At 38.9% G+C, this 15519-nt stretch overlaps 1 protein-coding gene across 8 annotated transcripts in view; it reads left to right on the forward strand.

Annotated features, from left to right (window-relative positions):
* Nucleotides 1–15519, forward strand: part of INPP4B (inositol polyphosphate-4-phosphatase type II B) — a 339484-nt gene that overhangs the window by 259856 nt on the left and 64109 nt on the right. For all 8 annotated transcript variants that reach the window (XM_089525748.1, XM_089525750.1, XM_089525752.1 and 5 more), the window contains 2 exons: nucleotides 629–841; nucleotides 12657–12801. In XM_089525748.1, the coding sequence (XP_089381874.1) occupies nucleotides 629–841; nucleotides 12657–12801 (358 nt within the window). The remainder of the gene's footprint in view (nucleotides 1–628; nucleotides 842–12656; nucleotides 12802–15519) is intronic.

Genomic DNA, 15519 nt, shown 5'->3' on the forward strand with positions numbered 1-15519 from the left:
TGCAAGTTATGTAGCATTTCTATGCACATTTAATCAAAGGTGCTTGCATGCCCTAAAGCACTGGTTCCCAAATTTTGGTTCTCTAGATGTTTTGGACTTCAGCTGCCAGAATTCCTAATTGTTGGTCAAACTAGCTGGGGCTTCAGGGAGCTGAAGTCCAAAACACCTGGAGAATAAAAGTTTAGTAATCACTGCCCTAAAGATGCCAGATCCCACCTGATCTTGGAAGCTAAGCAGTGTCCGCTTTGGTTAGTACTTGGTTGTGAGAGTGTCAATGAATACCAAGTGCTGTAGGCTATATTTCAAATGAAGGAACTGGAAAAACCACCTCTGCCTACTCCCTAAGAAAACCTTATGAAATTCATGGAGTTGTTATAAGTTAACAAGCAACTTGGAAGACACATAACTGCACACACAAACTGCATTCAGTTAACTTTTTTTCTACATATGTGTGCAGAAGTCCTGCTGCAGAAACTTACAATAATGTTTCAGCAATAGAAGTATGGATATGTTAACTAAACATGCTGTATTTTATTCCCTGGATTTGAGGGCCATCATGATTATGGTATTGTAAATTACATGTGCCTTTTCTGCACGTCGTTGATTACACACTCTTTTTTCATTCTAGACAGAGTTATTTGTGCATGCATTTAAAGATCAACTGATCAGAAGTGCCCTTCTAGCTCTATACACAGCCCGTCCAGGTTGTGTCCTAAAAAAACCAACAGTGCCAAGAAGTAGTGTTGAAGAAAGTGGTGATACATCTAATCAGGATCATCCTGTCCAGATCAAGAGACAAGATTCTATACCGCACCATTCAGAATATGATGAAGAAGAGTGGGTAAGCAGCTTCAAAATTATGTTCTTGGCTCTCAAAAGCCCTTCGCTACAGTCATACAGTTACAAATTGTCAATTGTGTGTACCCTTCTAGTTTTTTTTTTAATTTAAAAAGTTTCCCAAAGGGTATCCATGTTAGTCAATTGCAGCAACAAACAAAAACATATTTATTGTACACAGAAAAAAAGCATATATACATTTTCATAACATCAAATAGACTTCTGGGCTTATGTCCCAATACTGCCACTAACATTTAGTATGTAATATGATTATCCTTTTGGTTTAGTTGGAAGGGTAATAAATTCAGTGTCTTGGTTGCAAAAAGGGAAAAAAATAATTTCAGTTTGCAAGTTTTTTTCTATTCCTTTTCTGCATTAAAATATAACTTGGAGAGATGTGGCACAGTTGGTTTCTGTTGGTCAAAATTTGCTTTTAAAGTAATGAACCAGAAGAACTTGTTTTATACACATTTACAATAAAATATACATATTGTGTGCATTTTATTATAAAACTAGCAGAATGATTGTTCTGCATTATTAGAGTAGATCTTAATGGTGTGATATATGAAGAGCTTGAAAAATGCTTTGGAAAATGCTGTTCATGCTGGACACATTTATTTCTGAATTAGTAAAGTATGGATCAACTGGGCCATGCTTTCTTATGAGTTCATTGACTTGGGGAAGATTAATGTTGCCACTATTATAACATATTCTGGGAAGTTCCCATTTCCATCTGTTTGCACGGAACTGAGAGCAAGAAGCTGTCAGCCAGTTGTAACTGATGGATCAGAACCATTATCCAGGGCCAAATTGTTGAAGAATGCAGAGCCAGTGGCTTTTGCTTCCATTCATGGCTACTCTGTTTGCTTCCTCTCATGATAATAATTCTCTGGACTATCATCTGCTCTGGATAGCAATAGCATTTACATTTCTATAATGCTTAATAGTGAACTCAGCATTCTCTAAGCGGTTTACAATCTGGATGCTCTCCTTTCCACTCTGCCTGTTGCTTTGGAGTCCCAGTTATTTTTGGTATAGCTTTTATAGTCAGTTTTTCACATGATGACTTCTTATAGAATCCATTTTAATACATGTCATTGTACAGTATATAACAATTGTGTGTGTGTGTTTCTACCTTAATTCCTAGACCATGAATGCTTTAGAGAATCTCAATCCATGCACCTTAGATTTGTTTTTAAAATCAATTAATTAATTTTGGTTTGTTAAAATCTGTCTGTAGCTTGCAATAACATCTCCACTCATTAGTTCCCTAATCATCTTTAGGGAAAATCCCCCCATACCTTCTTTTTTTTCCATGAAAGCTGCTTTGAGAAGTGTGAAATTGGGGGGGGGGGGGGGAGTTACTGTATCCTGATTTGCATATTTGTTCATTTGAGAGATGCGAGTCATTCTGATCTATCTCAAACTGTGGAGAATACAAAATTGTCAGGCATAACTATTCCCTCAATCGGTTTTTTTTTGGGGGGGGGGGGTTTATGTGGCCATGTTCTAGAAGAGTTTCTTCCTGACGTTTCGACAGCATCTGTTGCTGGTAACTTCAGGGAATGCTTGCCTGGAAAGGAGTTGGGTATGTATATACTGTGTGACCCTGGGAAGACAGATGCTAGTGAAACATCAGGAAGAAACTCTTCTAGAACATGGGCACAAAAAAAACCCACAAAAACTATGGATGCCAGCCATGAAAGCCTTCGACTCCATATTCCTTCAATCTCTTATTCTTCTATAGTACTCTTTTCTAAATCCCATAAGTCCATGTTTATCTGGATCTTCCCCCTGTTATAATGCAATTCTATACATGTTTACTCAAAACCAAGTACCACTGATTTATTTGATGTTTGCTCCTAGGTAGATGTTATATTCCAGTGTTAGATATTATAGCCACAGCATAGTTCACTCTTGTGGATATCCCCATGTACATTATCCATCTATATCAAATAGTTTGCCCCACCTATCCTGCATCTTTATATTATGCACTTCTCTGTTTGCCTACCTTTCTCCTGTACTTGTTGTAGCAATTTTATCTTGCTGTAGGTACAGGAGGAGGAACACAGTGAGGGATGCATAGGCTGTATTCACTAAACAGCTGCTCCAACCATGTTTTGGACTACAGCCCAAAGATTTCTGATCATCATTTAAATTGTCTGGGTTAAAAAGGAGTTCAAGCCCAAAATATCTGTTATTGCTTGAAGTTGCAGGAGGGTAATTTAAAAGATAAAAAACTAAAATGCATAGCTCTAAACTTCACCAAATGAGCTATATCTTGGGGAGGCTCCAGTACCAGAGGATAGGAAACAGTTGCACAGGAACCAAACTGCAAAATCCAATTGTTAGTCTTAACTAGATTTAGATTCATTGAGTCCATGGGATTTAAATGAGGGTTGATTTTATTTCATGATTAATTCAGCTGGTCTTCTCTAGTTGGGACTAGCAGCTGGATTTAGGCTAAAGTGTTCTGCAAATGGGTGCATGGAAGGAAGCCGTTTTGAGGAACAATAGCCTGAACAAAAAGAGGAACTGCCTCTCTCCCATTCATGAAATTTTACACAACTTGTTACCTGGAGGCAGTTTTGCTCACCACAGGCAATCCAAGTAGTGGCTATTTAAACTCTGACTTAATTTCTCTTTCCTCCAATATCTTACAATGGAAAGAGTAATCTGGGACACAGCTTGCATTCTGTGAAGCCAGAATATAAGAACTGCCTTACTGCATCAGATCAAAGAGCCCATCTGCTCCAGCAGGGTTTTTTAAAAAAAGAAAAGAAAATCCAACAGCAGCCAGAGAGAGAGAAACCCATCAGTATCTCATAAGCAAAGCATAATATTTGGGAGCATATGGGGGTAAGCATAATGTTAAACCATTCATTTGTACTGACTATTTGTATATGGTATACAGTAACAAAGAAAGAAATATTAAATATATGAAACACTGTAAAAAAAAGAGAGAGAAGCTGGAGTGAAAACCATTTTCAATGATCTGCACACAAGTGTCTGGCTTTATTTGTAGGATATGTTTCTTCTTCTTTTAAAATAAAAGGTGGGGGAATCAAAGGGAATCTGCCCATGGTAGGTTCATAATCTGACAGGCCCAGCTTTGGAAACTGAGGTGAGATTCTCATTACAAGTTTGCACAAGAGCTGTATTTTAAGAGCTCAGGCTGAAAATTGTTCTCTGTATCATGATATTCCTTATAAATACAAAGAGGCACTTTAAGATCAATACAGATTAAGCAGCTGAGTAAAATGTAATTGCCAGTAGTATTCATAGGTAATACCATAGTAGTGCTAACTTTGTAAAGAAAAATACTTCACCTGATGGGTACAGATTGTCTCTGATTAGTTGCTCCCATTTTCTCATACCAGCTGTTTCTATCATTCTAAAGCCTTCCTTCAGGGAGGATAAAAAGGCATCCCATACATAATGCAAGAGATAGGTGGGCAGAGTGCCATTTGGAAGCTACTGCTGTATATTTCTCTCTGGGTAACATGGCTGGGTGTAAAGTCTGAATAAACAGGAGAACATGGCAGAATTATAAATACAGGATCAACTTGTCCAAATCCAGTAATTTTTAATTTCAAAACATTTAATAAAAAGTAAGCAAACCTTTTATATTCAAGTATGTAAAGAGTCTCGTTTACCAAAGCTATTCTGCTATGGGCACGTTCCCACTATGAAATTGAGCGAATTGCCAATCGGTGTAAATGACCCTCCTTTCCTTTTGAAACCAGTTCCTGTCGCAATGTGATCGATTCCTGTCATGATAAAGCGAAGTAAAGACAACCTCCTTTTTTTCCAGACAGTAGTTTGAAAGAGGTTCTTTTGAGAAGAATTGATTCTGATGTGAGTTCAATAAGTGGGAACGACAGATCAGAATTGATTCATTCTGGTGGGGAGGGACTAATGACAGAGAGGTGTTTACCATCCCACCTCAGTTTTTTGCAGATGCACCATTTCTCCCCCTCTCAGCGCTGCGTTTGTATTTGTGCCGGTGCATTTTTTAAAAAGTTAAATTGATAGAATATTCAATTTTTTTAAAAAAAACACCATTGTCCCTCTCTTCATCCTCATGCCTCATTCCCCAGCTTCTCCCTCCATCCCCGGCTGGCTCCTTCTCCCTCCGTTCCCCAGTTTTTTTCTTCTGTCCCCAGCTTCCTGCTTCTCCCTCCATTCCTCACTTTCCTCCTTCTGTACCTGGCTGACTCCTTCTCCTCCATCCCAGGCTTCCTCCTCACCCAAAGCCTATTTGAAGCAGTGCAACTAGTGGGGACGACAACCATGTCACCAAAAAAAAAAAAAAAAAGCGATCACACTGGGGTAAGAAAAAGATCTGCTTTGATAGTGGGAACGAGAGACCTTTTGGAATTGATTTCCAACACGGAGCAAGGGAAAATCAGGAATCAGTTTAAACTGCAGTGAGCCCTAGGTTTAAGATACAATGACCAGGAGATTATTGTTCTAGTAAATACATTTCCAATGTTACACTTTTTTAACACAGATCCTTCATACAGTGAGTCACATTCTAGCCTTTTCCTCAGAGACATAAGCATCTCTTTTTATAGAGATCAAGGAATGGATTGAGTCAGCTGTACCTACTGAAGTGTGGACAGGAAAGAGGAAGGTCTTCTTTGCTGGACAGTGAAGATCCTGCATAGAGTTACAATTTTTGCCAAAACTAAGCACCACACAAATGGGAACAATTTAGAATTCAAATGCCAGAAGTTAGAGCTTTAGGCTCAACTGTGTTGAAACTAGGACTGCTGAATCTGTTCTGCATCTGAAATATCCTCAGCCTTGGGATCCTAAAAATTACTTAGAACTATATTCTCCTTGGATTAATAAGTTTTGCATAGTGCCTATGTTTCTTAGGTTGGGGTGGTTAGGATCTGACATAACTCAGTTTCTCCCTCACTCTTTTGCCTTTCAACTCCTTTTTTGGCTCTTCTAGTGGTTAATCTCAACTGGCAGATACAGAAATAGGGATAAAATTCACCTACTGCCAGAGGACGTTTGTGGGCATATTTGATCCCAAGGGGCCCTGGGGGCCGCAAAAATGGCTGTGGATGCTGCATGTGGTCCATGGGCTGCAGTTTGCCCACCCCTGGTTTAACTGAAGGACCTCCCTTGCACCTAGAACCTGCCTAAGCCTTAAAATTAGCCTCAGAGGCTTTACTTGCAGATCTCAGTAAGTACTTGTGGGGCAGCAACATTGACAGATCCTATTCTGCAGTAGCCTTGTATTTTTGGAAGTCCATCCTTTAGAAAGTATGTTTGACTACCTCTCTAACTACCTCTCTATTTTCATTAACAAACCCTGACCATTTTTTGAATTTTAAATTTTACAAATAGTGGACTGGTTTTAAATTAATACTACTCTTGTTTTAACAAAAAAAGGTATTGTTAGCTACATACTGGTTTATTTTGCTGCTCTTTTGACCTTTAAAAATATTTAATTTTAGTTATTAATGTTATCCATTATACTATTTTTCTTTATGCTTTGTTATGATGAACTGTCTTGAGAGACTGTCTTCTAATCACCTTGGTCCTTCCCCTTTGAACTGAGGCCTTGGGCTCATTCAGATAACACAATTACAGAATTATGATTCCACTTTAACTGCCATGGTTCTGTCCTATGAAATTCTGGGATTGGCAGTTAGAGGAAAGTTTAAATTGTCAACTAGAGTGCTCTAGCGCTCATCAGACTACAAACCCTGGGATTCCATAGGACAGAACACTAGTAATTAAAGTGCTATACGGGTGTATCTCATAGTATGAATGTTCCCCTGGCTTACCATTCCATGGAGAGTTCCATTTGGTCATGGTGAAGAAGAGGACTTCTCAGTTCTGAAACCCATCATGCAGACTGATCTAGCTACTGTGTGTGATGTTTCCACTGCCACCTAAAGACCTGTTTTGTGACCTTAGTCATCAGAAAAACTGTGGTGAATTACCCCTGGTAACTGTAACAAATATTTTATTGCTCAATCACTGCTTTAGCAAATACAGTGTGCCTGCGTTATACGCGGCTTTGAGTGTATGTGCTCAAGCTGCGCAGGAGCACGTGGGGTGCAAGGAGCAGCGTGTCCCATTCAGATGAATGGGGTATGCTCCTGTGGCATGTGCATGCCGCCACACCACCGCACGTGTGAACCTCATTCAAGTGAATGGGGCTCAAGCATAGGCGGAATTCGCCTTACATGGGGGGAGGGTCTGGAACGGATCCCCTGCGTAAGGCAAGGGTCCACTGTATAGCTGTGTACAGAAATACAGATGCAAATTAATGAGTTTTAAAAAGAGAATGTTGTGATAGTTAGTCACAGAAGTGCACTTAACATTCTAAGTGCACTTCTATGAGTACCTATCACAAAATACTCTTTTTAAAATTTTGCTCATGCTGAGCACTGACCTTACTTGTGCCGCTATTTAGTCCTACATTATCATCATACTATAATTTTTCTCCCATCAGCAGCTCTCCAGATACAGGTTCAACTCTCCTGCAAGAAACTGTGGGGGAGAAGAGGCACAGCCAGCCATACTATGTCACCACTAACCCTATCACTGTCACTACTCACCTTGCTCTCAGAAAGATATGGGGGCAGGTGGCCAGACTATGTTAAGAATAACTTCAGCTACTCAAAGTGTACTTCAGGTGATATCCAGCACCGGAAACCTCCCATGTCACCCTGCTTTGCTTTCCAGCACTTTGCTGGAATTTCCTGGGGCATGTAAGCATCACAGCTTGTCTTCTCGATCCTTGTCCTTCTTGGCTGGTCCTCCAAAGAGGAGATACAGCTAGGCTTCAAATACAAAATATCATTAATGCATCTCTCAGAGAGGGAAGCCTTCCATCTTATTTAAAAGAAGGGATGGTACGACCGCTTCCTAAAAAATTCTGAGTAGGTCCCCTGGATTTTAACAACTATAGATCAGTATCAAATCTTCCTTTTCTAGGCAAGGTGACCAAGAAGGCAGTTGCTTTCCAACTCCAGGCAGTCTTGGATGATACAAAATATCTACACCCATTTCAAACCACCTTCAGAGCAGGATACGGAGTTGAGACTACTATGATCGCCTTAGTGGATGATCTTCATCTGAGCATTAATGGGAGCATGTCCCTGCTGATGCTTCTGGACCTCTCAGTGGCATCATGCTATCCTTCTGCGGAATTTGGAAATCAGAGGCACTGTACTTGAGTGGTTCCAGTCCTATCTCTCAGGCAGGTTCCAGATAGTGGTGCTAGGGGATAGCTTCTCCTCAAAAAAGGAGCAGTTATATGGCATACCACATGGTTCTATTCTGTCCCCAATGCTATTCAATATCTACATAAAACTGCTGGGAGAAATCATCCAGAGGCATGGGGTAGGGTGCTGTGAGTATGCTGATGACACCTGAATATATTTCTCTGTGCCTTCTGAGCTACGAATAGTGTGTCTCCTCTGAATAAATCCCTGGAAGAGGTAATGGGTTGGATAAGGAAAAAACAATTTGAAGTTGAATCCAGACAAGACATAGGTGCTTACTGTCAGAGGCCCTGGGTTTGGAGGTGTATCAACCAGCCCTGAATGGGGTTACAGTGCCCCCTGAAAGACTGTGTTTTCAGCTTGGTGGTACATCTGGATCTGTGGCTCCAAATGACAGCTCAGATAGATGTGACGGCCAGGAATACTTACTATCAGATTCAGCTGTTATGCCATTTGCATCCCTATCTAGAGCTAGAGTACCTAAAGATAATAGTGCATGAACTGGCAATCTGAAGGCTGGACTTTTGCAATGTGCTGTATATAGAGTATAATATAATATAATCCGCCCCGCACTCTCAGATTGGTCGGGAAGCCTTTGTCCTTGGCCCCGCAGATCTGGAACTCCCTTCCTGACGAGCTCCGCTCTGTCTCCTCCCTTGACATGTTTAAGAAGAATCTTAAGACCTTTCTTTTTCGACAAGCTTTCCCCCAGGTGTCTTGATTCCATTCTGTTCTCCCCTTGATATGCAATTGGGTGATCCAGCTAGTTTGTTTTCCCGGGTTTTAATATTTGTAAACTTTTTTATATAATTTTAATTGATGATATGTGTTATTGATTTGTTTTATTGTCTCACATTTTTGTTTTGTGTTGTACACCGCTTTGATCAAATTTGGAAAAGTGGTTTATAAATTATTATTATTATTATTATTATTATTATTATTATAGTACCTCTGTACCAAGTTCAGAAACCTCATTTAGTTCAAAACACAGCAGCTGGATTGATTACTGGGACATTCAGGAGTGATCACATCACAGCAATTTTAAAATCACTCCATTGGCTGCTGGTTAGTTTCTGGGAAAAGTACGAAGTTATTACCTTTAAAGCCCTACATGGTTTGGGTCCAGATTACCTACAGGATCACCTCCTCCCACACAATGTGCCCCATACACTCAGGTCTCTGGCAGCCATTCACATCAGTCAGTCAGGACTAGACTGACAACTGTCAGCCAGAGCACATTTTTTTCAGCTGCCCCTACACTGTAGAATGGCCTGCTGGAAGAGATTCAACAGCTGAATACTCTTTCTGAATTTAAAAGTGCATTAAAGAACTGTCTGTTCTGGCAAGCTTGTTCTGATTATTTTTAAACTCTGAATTTAAAATGATGAATTTAAGATGTGAATTGTTTTAATATGTATACATCTTATTTGTCTTTTTAAATCAATGTGTGTTTTAACTGATGTGCTTTAACTGATACTGTTTGCTTGCTAATTGTTGTTCTGTCCCTCCTTGATCCATGGGGAGAGATGAATAAGAAATTATTATTATTATTATTATTATTATTATTATTATTATTATCAAGCATCCATCCTGGGGGAGGACACACATTGCCACCTCCAGTCTTCACTGTCTGAACTGGGCACCTCGCTCCATTTAATGGGAGAACTAGCCCTAAAATTTAATTACTTAGCTCCTTTATATCTCACCTTTATAACTATTCCACTTTAATAATCATAATTCATATTCATTCTTCACTTCTTGGCAAAGAGAAATGAATGAATGGAAATTCAGTTATCCACCCATGTGCTTTAACCATATCATAGCAACTGATGAGAAATATTACATAGTAGGGAGTTGGCAAGTTAATTTCTTCAGCTAAACAAATGATAGAGGTGGATAGCTTATTATTTAATTTAATTGCAGCATATGGTGAATTTATTACTGTGGCATATGCAACAGTTATCTCATTGTGGCTGAACCTGATATATCACTACGCAGGTCGTTTGTGCCTCGTAAGTGCTGTTTTGCATCTTTTGCTCCTCTGTCTCCATAAACACATGTTTCCTAACTCTTGTTGCCAGTAAGACCTGCTGTTGAAGAACAGCTCAGTTATTTTAATCTTGACCAGGGTTTGCAGCTTTAATGCACTCTAGTTCTTCTTGCTTTTCTAGAGCATGCACTCTGCCATTGACCCATTGCATGGAAACTTATCTCTCTTCAGAAGAATGTATATTACATTTTGCATATTTGCAGAGTAATAACATAAAGTAGCTTAATATGAAACTCCAGTTGTTTTTATTATTTCATGCTGCTGCTGTTCAGAAAGCAGTGGTATTGGTTATCTTTATATAAATACAATAAATACATTTTCTATATGTCATGTTTGCCTGTCATAAGACATTGGTTTGCATTTGCTATTGTCCACAGTCAATAGTTAGTTTTGTAAAGAGGTTGTGCTATGCTTATTTTGTCCAAAGTAAGCAACTATTCTGTTTCCTTGGAATATATGGAGACCTTCTATTCTGAACAAACAGCTTTAGTATAAAATATTTTTGAATGAATGGTTTAACTGGCTACCAGTCCATTTCTTTAAAGCCAGGGGTAGGCAACCTTTTTGAGCCGGGGGCCGGGTTGGTGTCCCCCAGACAACGGGGGGGGGGGGGGGAGCCAAAAAATAAATAATTAAATAATATAGGACAACATTTTCAAATGTAGGACACATTTGTAAAAAATGGAGGACATACGAAAAAATTTGGTGATTTTAAAAAAATGTTAATCTAAATGCATCTTTCTTAGGCATGATCAAAATAGAGGACATTTAGGCATTATTCCTAGACAGATGGCAGAAATGTACTTCCCTTTCTGGCCAACCCCCCTCCCCCCATTCCAAACAGCACATTTGGGCACTGAACATGGCTTTACTTAAGATGGCCTCTTGCATATTTCAGAGGCTTATTGCATAACCAAACTCTTTGGGTTTCACACTGAACATGGGTTCACATGGCTATGCATATTGAACATGTCAAGGTGGTTTCACAGTTCTTGCACCAAGTGTACTTTTCAGCTGCACCTGGGAATCGCACGGTTTGGCCGCTGCGGTTCCCAGACGCAGCAATCGGCACCGCCGGCAGACCACCGCTTTTAAGCAGTCTGTAACGCGCCATTGGTAACTTTCCATTTTGATTACTGCAGTGATCTCTATATAGACTGCCCTTGAGAACAGAAGGTATGGATGATGAAGAATGCAGCAGAAAGATTGCTGCCCAGAGTATCAGAGAGAAACCACATTGTGCCAGTTTTAAAGCATGTTATGGCTGTCAGTGTGCCCTCAATCTGAATTCAGATGTTGGTGATGACATTAAGATTACAAACACATTGAGATCTCTGTATTCAGGAGGGCTAGGAAAGGTCACTCCTTGTTGTCCATTCATCAGCAGAGGAAAACTTCCTATTCCAACAAGCTTTGGGGAAGTGACAAGAAGGGCTTTTAATACCATGCTGCTTTATTGACTATTATCTTTTGTATTTTCATCATATTCTTGAAAATAGTTTTAATTCTACAGAAGGTTTAAACACATTTTCACAGTATTTTTTGTAGATTTTTACTTAAATGTTTGTGTTTTTATCTGTGTTTGTTTTCATTTTTGTAGGTCCTGGTTTGGGGTGAAAGCCTAGAATATAAATAAATCAACAAGAACTACAATATCTTGTGATCTATGCTTAAAGGAATATCTGAGATACATTTGCCCATGGATTAAGATCTTCTGAGGAAGCTTTTTGTTTCCCACCATGTGGAATGGGCCTTTTTGGCTGTGACACCCTTGGAAGCACCACCACTGGCCTCATTCTGGCACCAAATTAACATTCACCTTTCAGAGTCTTGAACAATCACAGGTTGTCTTGATCTGCTGTGTTATAGATTTTGTTTTTATTACATTGAACTGTTTTAAACAGTTCAGTGTAATAGAGTGAAATAGTTTTAAAGCTGGACTATGACTATGGAGATAGGGTTTAATTCCCCACTTACCTATGGAACCTGCTAGAAGGCATTGGGCAAGTCACACATTATCACCCCCAGAAAACTCCATTGAAGGTTGTCCTTATGGTAACCATAAGTCAGAAACGATCTGATTTCACACAATATACAAACCCCTCCCTGGGATCTAGGGCAGGAAAACAAGTCTGAATAATGGCAGTTGAACTTTTTAGCTGTGGATTCTGAATGTTTCATAAAGAGCAGACTATGGTCTGTGAGTGTTTATACCAAAATATGCATGGTAATCTTTAAGGTACATCAGAATTTTTTTTGTTTTTGTTTTTACTGCAAGGGACTAACATGGCTATGTTTCTTTAACTTGTGGAAATTCCTAAAATCATTTATTTGAGTCTTCTTACTACAAATGTAGTGGCAAAGAACTTCTTCAAAATAGTTTTAAGATGGGAGCACTGCCCGTTACAATATTTCCATTGACTTTTTTGTTGTACTACAATATAAAGGAAGCTGATTAAATCTACTGCTCTGAATCTTTTAACATTGAACAGTGATACTGATACTTTTTTCAGGATAGGGTGTGGGCCAATGTGGGGAAAAGTTTAAACTGCATTATTGCAATGGTGGATAGATTGCTTGAAAAAGATTCCCCCAGCATCACAAAGGAAAATGAAAATGACCCTTCACCAGCTGAACACATCGCAACTCATATAAGTGGTAAGAAACACATTTTTATATCATTGAAAGGCTTAATAAAATAAAAAGCTGAAGTAAAGGGATGTAAGAGGAGAATCAAGGGGTGAAACTGCTGAAGATATAGTTTTGCAGAAATCTGGCCTTGAATTTTGGGAGGGTGTTTATCAAATTGCATCTCTGTTGCATAGTCAAGAACTGCTTGCAGTGCTCAATTTTGTGCCTGTGTGCTATATGAAAACCCTTTTGAAAGAACAGTGTTCTGCTTTGAAGTATCTGACACATTTTAATCTGCTCTAGGCTTTCCTTCAAAATAGCATTCAGAGGAAGAGTCAAGTGCACACACTTAACTCTTCCCAACCAAGCTTGTTGGGAAATAGGAAAAAGGGTTGTTGGCAAATACTCATTTTTATATCAGTGTAGTTTGTGCATACACAGTTTGTTTGGCTGACGGCTACCAGAATCTTGGTGGGGTTCTACTAGCACCACAGGGCTTTTTCCTTAACCCTGCCTCAATGCAGTCACCTGCATCACCCAAAAATCTGCTCTAGAGATTCCCCATCACCACCAGGTATGCTGTCAGAAGCCATTCTGACAGCAGAAGAACACAATTAAATTCTTATATTATCCAAATACAGGTACTGGGGTCATGGGATAGAATCCATATGTAGACATGCTTAGCATAGTCAGTGAAATCAGTGAGATGTAAGGTTTTTGTTTTTTGTTTTTTTGACTGGCCTGTGTCAGTGATTTCAGTAGGTCACCTTTAGGCATGACTCACACAATTTTAACACTGTGATTCCAACATAACTGTGATGGCAACAGCCAACAGAATCCTGGCATTTGCAGATTAGGAAGGAGTGTTTATATTTCTTAGTCAGAGTGCTCTAACAGAGTGCCCCAACAAACAACAAACCTTTGGATTCCACAGGATGGTGTCATGACATTTAAATGAATTACAGCACAATAACTGTGTAGTGTGAAAGGTCCCTGAATGCAATCTATAGTAAATTTGAAAACTATTTAAATGGTCTAAAGAAGGAAATGCTGTAACAAAAACAAAAACAAAATGCTTGGTGAATGGAACTCTTGTGTGCCACATCTACTACTTACAGTGTGATCCAGTTCTTGTAACTTTAGTTTTGAATGTTGCTTTTTTATTATAGAATTGCAAAGTTGAACATTAAGCATTGGAAATTGGGAGATTAACTCTGCTACTGTCACAAATAATTTTTTTTTAAATAGTCAAATTAGCTTTAATAGCCCATTGTTTAAAATATTACTTTTCAAAACAGGTTATGGGATTAACAGAGGATGGCATTTTGGATGTTTCTATTAATGTCTAAGAGTGTAATTTGTTATCGGCACCTTCAAAGATTTTCTTTCATTTTCTATTAACAATAAGTTGCCTTCTCCTGAACTGGATTTTTTTTACAGATTAACTATAAAGACATAATACAAATCTATCTGAAGCTGGTAGAGTCTACCACAGCTGGCAACTGTCAGGTTGGAAAAGCCTGTCCAAAAATGGGACCTCTTATTACAAGCTATGCAATTAAGTTTTGCCACTGTTTTGCACCTTGTCACTTCTTTCTACACTCTCCTGCCCCCACCAACATGCACACCATTTATCATTCATATGCCTTGTTGGTTAAAGGTTAATAAGAAATCAAGTTAAAGGTTAGTAAGAAAGGATGTGTTTAAACAGGGTACATACAATGTTTGTGTGCTTTGTCTTAAAGCAGAAGTGCAGGAAAAGACAGTTGCCACAGCTATATTGCTGAATTTTGTCAAATTAATGCCCACTCATAGGCACTTCACAGGAGTGAGCCAGACCCCGAAAACCTGCCCATACCTATTTTAGTGTTAGGCAATAGGCCTCAGACTAATATGGTTCCTTTGCTCTCTTTTCCAGCATGGCTTGAAGAAGAGATAAAATGTTACTTCTGTCTTTAACTTACTACAGTTTAGCAGTGTGTTAATCACAGACAATTAATCTTAATAGTATTTTACTGACACAGACCATCTTCAAACCATGACTCATGCAGTTGTCTTGTTTAGATAATCTGTCATTAATATTAGTCACAATTTGGATTAAACTGTGGTTAAGTGAAAATGGAAGAAAAAGCATAGGAACTCCTCACAGTTAAACAGTCCCAGAACACATGGATAACAACACTAAACTATAGTTTAGCATTATATCTGCAAGGACCTACATAGTCCACACCATTAAATGTTCCAGTTTATATTGCTGGAATGAAACATAGGCAAGATAACAAATGTCAGGCAACATTTTGACCAATATGAGGGTAGAGTGGGATTCCAGAAGTCCTGATTGTTGTTGTTCCTTTTTAGCCTTTTCTGACTTTATATAGTTACTAACAAGCTTTTGTTTGTGTCTTAATCCTGACAAAGTAGGTTAGAAATCAATACTGTAAATACATCAGAAATGTAAGGATAATTGTCAGCCCAGCAGGGCTTGAATTTTGACTGTCCTAATTGGAATTTTGAAAACATGAAAACACTAGTCACACAAGAAGCACAACTGATATCTAGATGACATCAAGAATCAGGGAACATGAGAAACACTGAAGAGCCAGAAAAATCAGCAGTAGCAGAACATTACAAACCATCCTGGGCATAAAATACTGTTTGAAAAAATGAGAAACAGCACCAAAAAAGCCCACAACTTGGTTCCGATAAGTGGATGACACTTTCACCATTTGGAGCCATGGAGAAGAA

This window comes from Sceloporus occidentalis, unplaced genomic scaffold (assembly GCF_023333645.1).
Source record: "Sceloporus occidentalis isolate IW3139 unplaced genomic scaffold, rSceOcc1.0.p SCAF_5, whole genome shotgun sequence".
Taxonomy (NCBI): domain Eukaryota; kingdom Metazoa; phylum Chordata; class Lepidosauria; order Squamata; family Phrynosomatidae; genus Sceloporus; species Sceloporus occidentalis.